General features: G+C 35.9%; 1 protein-coding gene across 1 annotated transcript; it reads left to right on the top strand.

Moving 5' to 3' along the window:
- Positions 1 to 6,758: 6,758 nt before the first annotated feature.
- On the top strand, positions 6,759 to 9,854 carry LOC125813079 (protein QUIRKY). Its single transcript, XM_049492570.1, has one exon. The coding sequence runs from the start codon at positions 6,778 to 6,780 to the stop codon at positions 9,769 to 9,771; it is 2,994 nt and encodes a 997-aa protein (XP_049348527.1). The 5' UTR covers positions 6,759 to 6,777; the 3' UTR covers positions 9,772 to 9,854.
- Positions 9,855 to 11,344: the final 1,490 nt, after the last annotated feature.

Genomic DNA, 11,344 nt, shown 5'->3' with positions numbered 1-11,344 from the left:
AAGTCTTAAGATTTCAAGAATGATTCTTACAAAATCAAGCAAAAGATTTTTTTTTTGGTGTGATTATTAAATTACAATTGTTTCCAAGTTGAAGGTTGCCAAAAAAGAAGCAAATCAAGTTATGTTCTTTTATTTAACATTCAACTTTGGGGACTTGTGTGACACTCTAAGTGTTGGTGTCTAAATTTGTATTCAAGTCTATGGTGAAAGTGTTTTTGAATTTAAAATTCATACAACTTTGTTACATTGATTTTCTTATCCCTCTCGCTCGAGAGAGTCCTCCATATCGTCCCGAGTGTATTGAAATAACAAAAGTCCTTAGGAGCACATCGAAATGAGATTGCACATGACCGTACCATGCAACTTGTTTCATCGCAAGAAACGGAGTCAAGCAACTGTCTTAAGAGTGATATTGTTGGATTTGTAATACTTCAAAGTCTCGCAATCAAGTATCGGCAAACCTACACTTCAACAAGGCTTGAAGTAGAGGGAATCTGTAGACACACAAATTTTATTGGATTTAATTCATACAAAATTTGGATTAAATTCATGTTTATTTGGGTTGAATGATTAATTTGGGCTTTACAAACAAATAAGTCCATTTTTATTTAATTCAAGTCCAACGGTCATTTCACCTTGAAGCCCAAACTCATGCCACGTGTCACAGTGACTAGGCATCCAAAACCAACAAGGTGACGCCACTTGTCCAAATGAGGTGATAGTCCCAGTCAAATGTAAGAACCAATCACAATGTGCCAAGTGTCAAATGACATCCTTTGGCCAATCATAAGCATTCTTGTCCACCCCCTACAACTATAAATATGGGATGTACATGACATTCTAAAGAGGAGGAAGAAAACTCTTCAAGAAGCATTCTGCAATTGGAGAAAGCTACAACATCAACTACATAGCTCTTCGAAGGAGTGATCAATAGAGTTCTTCTCGGAGATCGACTTGAAACAACGAAGTGCTCTCCGACATTCCCGGAGATCAAATACATCTCAAGGAGGTCTACATCATCCTACATTCGAGAAATACGCTACTGAAGGCCCTCAAATCACGGAGAAGTTTAGGAGAGAAGAATCAAGAGAACAACAAAATTGTACTCACAAGATTCATCAATAAAAATAACATTTTCTTTGATTTATTTTGCTTGCAGTTAATTTTCAGCGGTTACGAAATTTTGTTGCGAACACTATTATAATAAAATCATCACTCCACCATGAATTAAAAATAAAATTACTTTTAAATAGCTAAATAAAATATGAAAATTTTGAGCCATATGAAAAAAATATGAAGACCAATCATAAGTGAATCTGTAAAATTTCGCTATCTATTTTTAAAAGAAATATTACATAATATATAATCACTTTCATAGTGTAACCAAATAGTAAATATGTGATACTACAACTTGTTATTTGAGTTACTCTCAATCTTCTTAGTTCTGTAGATTATAAAACTATTAAGTATCATTCATTTATTTAAAAATTATGAGGGTCAACAATTTTAACTAAAGAATTCAACACATAACTTGTGTAAGGTCTATTAGGCGAGCCTCGAGCGTAGGGCGTTGGGCGTTCTTAGGGCGTACAATCGGGCGCTTAGGGTGTAATTAAGTCTTACAGAACTAAGCCTCACACTTGAATCTCAAGAAGTTTTGGTAGAGCCCCGCCCCGAGGCGAATCCCAAGGCGAGTCCCAACAAACTCTTTTAAAACACTGATCGCTATAAATTTAGAATAATAGGTGTTTTTTGAGTTGTCATAGGCGTACAACGTATGTGTGGCGTAACTAGTTAAATAATAAGCATTTGAAATCAAACACAAGATAACTAAATTTGATACCCCCACATCATTTATTTTAGAAGAAAAGAGTAAATGATCAGCAGCGAGAAAGTTGGATTTCTCCTTAACTAGAGTCTTGGGTTCGAGCCCTGGATATGGAGAAAATCCTATAGGGAGCGCCACCTCTGAATGAGCCCTGCAGAGCGCGATTTGAATTTAGTCGGAGCTTCAATGTAGACTCTACACACCGGATGGAAAACCAAAAAAATAAAAGTTAGATTTCATCATTTGTCAAATAAGTTTTCTAATTTTCCAATTCAGTAAAGAAAGAAAAACTAGAAAGATGATTGTGTTCTGCGGACCAAAACGTGGTCGGCGATACAAAAGATTGTCATCTTTGTCAAAAGTTAGCCATTCCTTAGTGGCTATTATTCATTGTAAAGCAAAAGAGAATCTTCAACCTAAGAAAAAGTTGTAGTGGTAGTAGAATTCTTTTCCTGAAATCAACCAGTGATGGCAGAAAAAGTAGCATTAATGCAGATGCATGGTAAATATTTTCTTTTATTTTCATTTTCTATCTTCCAAACAAGTAAATGTTACGCGTTTTATAAGGCACACCATTTGAGGCTTCTTTCAAGATAAACAAAGTAGATGGCATGTGTTGGGTATTTGCCTTGAGTTTCATATCATAATTTATTTTCTTTTCCTAAAAGAAACTATAAAGTATTCATACTCCATCTCTCTTATTTTATGTGACATGTTTTTTTTAGTTGGTCCCAAAAAGAATATTACCGTATTATAATTAAAAATATTTTAACTTTGAAATTACTCTTTTACCCTTAATGAAATGATTTACAACTACACAAATATCTAAGAATTATTTTGGACCACAAGTTTCAAAAGTTTCTTTTTCTTAAATATTGTATCAAGTCAAAGGGTGTTACATAAAATGAGACAAATTGAGTATTTTGCTAGTGTTTTTTCTTGTATGAAAAAGTTTATAACTCTATAAATAAATGTTCATTTCTTTTAACTTGGTAGCATTCATAATATAGTACTAGGGGTGTACAAAATCGAACCGAAAACCGAATCAAATCGCAAATCGAATCAAACCGAGAAAAAAAACCCGACTAGTGGTTGGTTTGACTTGGTTTGGTATTGAAAAAAATACCCCGACTATATTTGGGTTGGTTTGGTTTTAAATAAAAAAAACCAACCCGAGACCAAACTAACCTGACATTATATATATAATTTTAAAATTTTATTTTATACATAAAAATATTTACTTTGATATAATTTTTAAATATTTTTTATACTTTTTCATAGTTTTTATCTTTTAATATATTATTTCAAGTTTGAAAAACATAGAATTCTGAATGGTTCAATAAAGATTATAGTCCGCAGATGTTAGTAATTATAATAAAGCTTAAATCAAAATCAAATTAATACTAATGCAAAAAGAAAATCAATTCAACACTAAGAATGACAATAATATTGAATATTTTTTTTTGGTTTTACATTGGTTTAGACAATTCAAATACATAATCTAATTTTAATTTTCTTTAATATTTAGTCATGTATTTAATACTTATTAAACTTATTTTAGCATGATTTAGTACTTTTAAATTATGATCATTTTCATTATGATTTGTTAATTTGCAATATTTGTTTTACGCGATTTCATTATTATTATTTTTTTGTTGGATATTTTAGTGTCATTACTCATATCATATTTTGTATTATTTTCTTAAGAAACACCTTAGATAGTTGTATTTTGATAGGACTAAAGAAATATTTGAAGTACAAGTAAATTTTATGTTTATATGAACACTTTATCGGAAAAACCCAAAAATCTGAAAAATCCCGAGATTGAAAAACCCGAGTTTTATTAGTTTGGTTTGGTTTGTAGATTTAAAAATCCAACACAAATGATTTGGTTTGATATTTGAAAAACTCGAACTAACCCGACAATGTACACCCCTATGTAGTACTGGGGCTTAGAGAGTTTTATGTAGGGGGGGAGAATTTGTGAGACACAAGTGTTATGTTAGCACTTGTGTGAACCTCTTTTTATTTCGAGTATATTTATGGGGTTATTTCTCTCAATATTATGTACTCTCTTTTAAATATCGAATTGCTCATCTCATCTTGTGGACATAGATCGATTGACCAAACCACATTAAATATTTGTCTTTTGATATATTTCTCTTTTATCTTCGTATTCGTGGTCTCTCGAACTTTGTTTTATTAGCTTTTGTATGACACCAAATTATTTCGATCCCAACATCATGACCATAGATGCATCGCCAATTAATATTTTAAATAATTTTATAGTTTGATCAATAGCCGTTTCCGTTAATAAGCAAAGTTGTGTTATTGAAATTGAATGCATGCAGTCGATCATTTCGAATACAAGTTTAGAAACTTGAAGTTAGACCTCTGGAATATTAAAAAACGTCTTGCCATTCAGTATTGAGAAGTGCTGTCTATCCAATTGAGATATTGATTAAGAAGGGAGGGATTTTAGTAGGCTAATCAAAATATGGAGAGAACTCAATGGTTCTATACGCTCTCTCCTTAATCGTATTGAAAGTTTAGTTCTTCAGTTTATGAATACGCAACGCCCAACAGTTAATTATCCACCCCACCTCACACCCTTTGAAATATTCGTTCATTATGATTATTATTGATAATACTACTCTTTTCTTATTCAGAAATAATAACAGTGTAATAATTTGATCTTAGTACACTATACTACGCATTGAAATAGAATTAAATATGTTTTTTCCATTTTAATTTTGATGATGCGATATCACAAACAACTTTTTTTTTATGTATATTGTATAAGTGAATTTTAACTAGTTACTATAATAGTAGCTAGGTTAATACTGATTCATGTTTATCAAGAGAAATTTTGCCAAGAATTACGTACAAATGAGTTATTATACTATACACCGTTAATAAATAGAACTTAAATTTAATTTAATTTATAGTACGTCATAGATAGGGGTGGTAGAATGGGTAATTTATATGGGTATTCACTGATATTTTTCCACTTTAAATGGGTTGGTACCCAACTCATTTAAAAATGGATAAAAACGAATAAGAGGAACTTTCGCATATAACCACTCAAAAATAGCCTAATTACGCTTCATAACTATAGTTTGCTAATTACAATTCGTAGCTACATGTTATAGGGAGGAGAGTGGCGAGAGAGAGTGGGAGAGGGAGGAGAGATGCGAGCGAGAGAGGGTTGAGAGTGGGAGAGAGGTGAATTGTAGATGTATATCAGTTAGATAATTGTATATTATACATATGTATTTGTATATTCTGGCAAGAAAGATTGAGAGAGGGAGGAGAGATGCGAGTGAGATTGAGAGATAGAGGAGAGAGGCGAGCGAGATTGGGAGAGGAAGGAGACAGGCGAGAGAGGACAATAATTTGTATAATTCGCATCTCGTTTGTATAATTCGTTGGTACATTTGTATAATTTACATGTTTTTGTATAATTGAGTAATATAAAGTCGGATTTATACAAATATAATAAAACTCAAAACAACGAATTGATACAAACATAAACATATGAACTTTAAACAATCATACAAAATATATTATACAAATTACATTATATAAATTATATTATACAAAATCCGAAAACTACACGTTTATACAAACTTTAAAAAGTTATACACAAAAAGATTGAATGTATATGATGACAAAACTGAAAAACCAAAGGAAATCATCGTCATATACAAATACAAACCATCGTATACAAATAAAAATCAAACAAAGAATTGTTAGTTGTAATTTATACAAATGTGGCGAATTATACATATACAAACGTGACTAATTATACAAACTCGAAATCAGCCGACGTAATTAAGCGTTACTGTTAGTCGCGCGTGGTAATTATAGAAAACTAGAGCTATGATGAGTAATTAAGTAGTATAAGTTTGTTTAACCGCGTAATTTTCCCAACGAATAATACCCATATTATCCATTTAAAAGTGGGTAGTTAAATGGATAAAAGATGTTCATTCATAAAAAAAATAAAAAAAAAAGTGGTAAGGGGTGGGGGTGGTAAAACGACTTTCTTTAAAAAAAAAATCTATAACAAAAATCTAATTTTTTTTGGGATAGGGGGCGTGCGGGGGGGGGGGGGGAGCGGGGACGCTAGTAGGGGTGCAGATCATAGAAAAGACTTATTTATATTTATTTTTTTTACATTTTTTTGTGGAGGGGGGGGGTAAAAGAATTTTTTTTTTTTTTTTTGGAATTGAGGGGGGTGGGGTGCGCTAGTAGGGGGAGGGGGGTTGATTGGTGGGTTGGGTGATAAATTTTTTTTCTTTTAATAATAAAACAAACTAAACCTTTTTTTTTTTTTACATTTTTTGTTATAGGGGTAGTGGGCTGGTGGGGGAGGAGTGATAAAAAAATTTAAAAAGATTTTGTTTTAAAACTTTTTAACAAGATTTCTATTATAATATGTGTATCTATATTTATTCATATTATTCATTGGATAACTCGTTTTTACCTATTTAAAATGTGAGCCGAATCGAGTACCTTATTCATTTTTATTTGACTCGTTTTCGATCGACTCATATTCGACTACTCGCTCACTTGCCACTCCTAGGCATAGAATTGAAAAGCAAAACATTGCTTTTGACTCGAAAATAATTATGGGCGAAAAAAGTTCAAAAAATCTGGTGTGTAAAGAAGAATTTGGTTAGTAAGAAACCAAAATAAAGGTATGTTAGAGGTGCTTGCACATGAAGTTAAGCACTTTTTCTCTCGTCCGATTCTCTTTTCCTACATGTTACCTTCTTTTCTTGACTTTAACCCTTTCCATATCATCTCTCCCTCCGAAAGACAAGAATAGCAACTACATACATCATTTGTTTGCAACTACTGCTGCTTACTAAAACAAATTAGTCTCTTTCTTCAACTTCCATGCATAGTTCACAAGTACTAGTACACAATAATATCCAAATTAAATGGGCACAGTGAGAAAGCTAGTAGTAGAAGTAATTGAGGCACGGAACCTCCTTCCCAAGGATGGCCATGGCACTTCAAGTCCTTACGTACTTGTCGATTTCTATGGCCAGAGAAGGAAGACAAGGACAGTCACTCGTGATCTCAGCCCCCAGTGGAATGAAATGTTGGAATTCAATGTCGGAAAACCCTCTGATGTTTTCGGGGACATGCTCGAGCTTGACGTCTATCATGACAAGTCCATTGGCCCCACAACCAGGAATAATTTCCTCGGAAGGATCAGGTTGAGTGCTACGCAGTTTGTCAAGAAAGGTGAAGAAGCATTGATCTATTACCCTTTGGAGAAGAAATATTGGTTCAGTTGGATTTCTGGTGAAATTGGTTTGAAAATTTATTTTGTCGAACAATTAGTTGTTCCCCAAATCAAAGCGGAGCCTAAGCAAGCACCACCAGCTGAGCCAACTGAAGCTGCACCGGAAGGTGAAAAGCCAAATTCCATAGAAGAGGAGCCACCTGCACAAGTAGTGGAAAATCCTACTACCGTAGAAGCTGAGCCGCCTGCAAAAGAAGCGGAAAATCCTACTAGTGTTTTAATGGATCCACATCCACCACAAGATGATGAATTTACTCAGGTGAAAAGATCTGTATCTTTAGGATCCATACCTGAAGTAAAAGTTAGCAATAATATTAATATTGTCACTGGTCCTAGGCCAATTAGTCGTGCTTCATCAGTCATCTTCTCTGATGCTGGATCAGGTCCCATCGAACCGTCCTCATTTGATCTTGTTGAAAAAATGCATTACCTGTTCGTTCGAGTTGTAAAAGCTCGATCACTACCCACAGCTGGCTGCCCCGTTGTGAAAATTGTTGTTTCCGGCAGCCATGTTGTATCAAAGCCAGCCCGGAAAACAGTGTTGTTTGAGTGGGACCAAACTTTTGCTTTTGGTCGAGATGCACCTGATTCCTCCTCCCTCTTAGAAGTCTCAGTGTGGGACCCTTCAAGTGCCAAGTCATTTGATCCTACATCCGACGTGGCAGGACATGTATTTCTAGGTGGCATTTGCTTTGATGTGAGTGAGATCCCCCTACGTGACCCACCTGATAGTCCTTTGGCTCCTCAATGGTATAGGCTTGAAGGAGGTGGGGCTCATAGAGGTGATCTAATGCTTGCTACTTGGGTTGGGACTCAAGCTGATGATTCATTCCCTGAAGCCTGGAAGACCGACACTGCCGGTAATCCTGCTTCTAAATCTACGGTATATCAATCACCTAAATTGTGGTATTTGAGATCATCAGTGATAGAGGCACAAGACATTTCCCACTTGACACATAATTCAAAGGAGTCATCATATCACATCAAAGCCCAACTAGGATTCCAAGTTCAAAAGACCAAATCCATCACCACAACTAGTACTGGATCTCCATCTTGGAATGAAGACTTGGTATTCGTAGCAGCTGAACCATTTACTGAGCACTGCCTGCTTTTTTTCTTAATAGAAACGGACAGGACTGCGAAAGACCAAACTGTCCTTGCATTTGCTAGCATACCACTCACCACAATTGAGCGTCGAGTGGATGACCGTAAGGTGGCATCCAGATGGTTCACATTTGAAGATCCTAACGAAGAGAAGAGAATTTACAAAGGTAGAGTCCACTTGCGCCTTTGTTTTGATGGTGGATATCATGTGATGGACGAAGCAGCCCATGTTTGTAGTGATTACCGTCCTACCGCAAGGCAACTATGGAAAGCACCAATTGGGACTGTTGAATTAGGGATTATTGGATGCAAGAATCTGTTGCCCATGAAAGGCAAGGGGTCTACAGATGCTTATGCAGTTGCTAAATATGGTAACAAGTGGGTACGCACTCGTACCATATCTGATAGTTTAGAACCTAGGTGGAATGAGCAGTACACTTGGAGAGTTTATGATCCATCCACTGTGTTGACTATCGGAGTATTTGATGGCTGCTCGGAAGTAGTATTTGAATCAGATGAGTGCATGAGGCCAGATTTTCGGATTGGTAAGGTGCGTGTGCGTATTTCTACATTGACAACAGGTAAAGTATACAAGAATACTTTCCCATTACTTTTGTTATCACAAGCTGGTTTGAAGAAAATGGGGGAAATTGAATTAGCAGTGAGATTTATACGTGCTACACCAACGCTTGATTTTTTACATGTCTACTCACAACCATTGCTTCCCATGATGCATCATGTAAAGCCCCTTGGCATGGTTCAACAGGATAGTTTAAGGATTGCAGCTGTCAAAATAGTAGCGAGCCACTTGACAAGATCAGAGCCGCCTCTTAGGAGTGAGGTTGTGACTTACATGCTTGATGCTGATTCACATTCATTCAGCATGAGAAAAGTTCGTGCAAATTGGTTCAGGATCATTAATGTCATAGCTGGAGTAATTGACATTGTCAAATGGGTGGATGACACACGTGGCTGGAAGAATCCGACTGCAACTTTACTTGTCCATGCACTTTTGGTGATGCTCGTGTGGTTTCCTGACCTCATCATACCTACATTTGCCTTCTATGTGTTTGTGATTGGTGCGTGGAATTACAGGTTCAGATCTCGAGATACTTTACCCCACTTTGATCGAAAAATCTCACTGGCAGAGTCACTAGACAGAGATGAGCTTGATGAAGAGTTTGATGCATTACCTTGCACTAGACCAAATGAATTGGTACGAGCCAGATATGATAAACTGCGCATGCTTGGGGCACGGGTTCAGACAATCTTGGGAGATTTCGCAACACAAGGGGAGAGAGTGCAAGCATTGGTAACTTGGCGTGACCCTCGAGCCACAGGGATATTTATTGGGCTGTGCTTTGTCGTGGCATTCATTTTATACTTGGTACCATCTAAAATGGTGTCTATGGCCTTTGGTTTCTACTACCTCCGCCATCCCATATTTAGGGATAGAATGCCTTCCCCAGCTTTGAATTTCTTTAGAAGGCTGCCTTCACTTTCAGACAGAATGCTCTAGTTCTATTTAAGTACTAGTAAATATGATTGCGCTTCGTGCCGTGCATTAGCCTATTTTTAAGTCATAATAGTTCACAAGTTTTTTTTTTTTTCATTTCTATGTCATCTCAGAAACGTTTGCTTAGCTTGTTACTATGTATTTCAATATTTACATCACTGTATTAGTCTGCAAGTAACTATTATCATTAAGAAATCTCTTCTCTAAGTTATTTCATCAAATGTGAAAACTCACTTATTCATTGCCAAATAAATATTAGGCGTTATATCTATTGATCGAACATGAAAACATACAATCAGCGGTGGTCTAAATCAGTCAAGAAAGCTATTATTTCTTTCATCATATTCCACAAACACCATGGAGTAGATATAGCTTCAATCATATCGATAAGCCGCGTACTAAATTAGCACAATAATGATTATGAAATGGACAAAGGAAATGTTATAATACATAAATAAACTAAGATAACTCATATATATAAGTTTGATGTTCCACTACTAAAAAGAGCTCAAAACCCATGGAGTCAAAAATGATTGACCGCACGTGACAGTCCGCCATGTCATCACACCACATAAGCGCCACGTAAATTCCACATGGCACAAAGTTGCCCATGTGGAGGGCTTACATAGGAAGAAGGTTAGTCCTTAAATGAAATATTTTAGAGAAATGAGAATTTCCCATGGTAGAACCTAGAATATCATAGAATTTACATGGAAGGTCCTTAGAAAATTCTAGGCATGTAGAGAGTTATAGAAAAGGACTACTTTGTAAATATGTAGGGACTTATGTTATAATTATTATTTACACTAGCCTCAAAGTTAGTAGTATAAAAATAGGGACATCCATTTGTAATTAATCAACCAAAAAACAATCAAAGTTCTCTACACAATTCTTCCTAACAATCCTCTTGTGTTCTTTCTTCCATTCTCTTAGCGATTCCTAGAATCTTAGGCTGACTTTGCATGGCAAGATCGGGAGCAAGTGGTGCAAGAATGTGAGCAAGTAGTCAAGTGTCGCATGTGTGCTTAGTAAAAGACTAAGGACGTGACAAAGTGGTATCAATCAGGTTGCAACTAAGAGAATAATAAACGACAGAGAAATCAGCGCTACTAATGCCCAAGCCAACGTCACCCAAATGCCGTCGGGAAGAAGGGTCATGGAAAAAAGAGGAATGTCGCCAACAAGAACCAAGAGGTGCTGCTCGAGGTTGAGCCAAATGAAGGGCTTACATCCCAATAACATTCTACCACTAAGGTGAGCGAGGATGATGTGGAGGTACTGTCTGAGGAAGGCTCACTCGATAGAGAGTGGGTCATGAAGGTTAATATGAGAATGGATGCAGTCGAGATATTTGGTCAATGCTTGAGGAAGATAGAGGGCACTCTAAGCGTTCTTGAGAGACATAGTCTTGAGGAGATCGAGAGCATTCGAAGTGACTTGGATGGACGTAGGAAGACTAAGATAGAGATAAGGCTAACCATCGTTACCTTAGAATGCAATCTCATAGATGCATTGAGCACCATTGATGCCATGAAGACAAAGATAAAGGCACTCAAAGAGCTTGTCAACGCTGGCG

This window comes from Solanum verrucosum, unplaced genomic scaffold, assembly GCF_900185275.1.
Source record: "Solanum verrucosum unplaced genomic scaffold, falcon-dt-bn FXZP01000256.1, whole genome shotgun sequence".
Taxonomy (NCBI): Eukaryota; Viridiplantae; Streptophyta; class Magnoliopsida; order Solanales; family Solanaceae; genus Solanum; species Solanum verrucosum.
This window is presented reverse-complemented; position numbering and strand designations above follow the sequence as displayed.

Excerpts from the sequence above, each read along its gene's own strand:
- LOC125813079 (XM_049492570.1), top strand. The coding sequence starts at position 6,778 with ATGGGCACAGTGAGAAAGCTAGTAGTAGAAGTAATTGAGGCACGGAAC.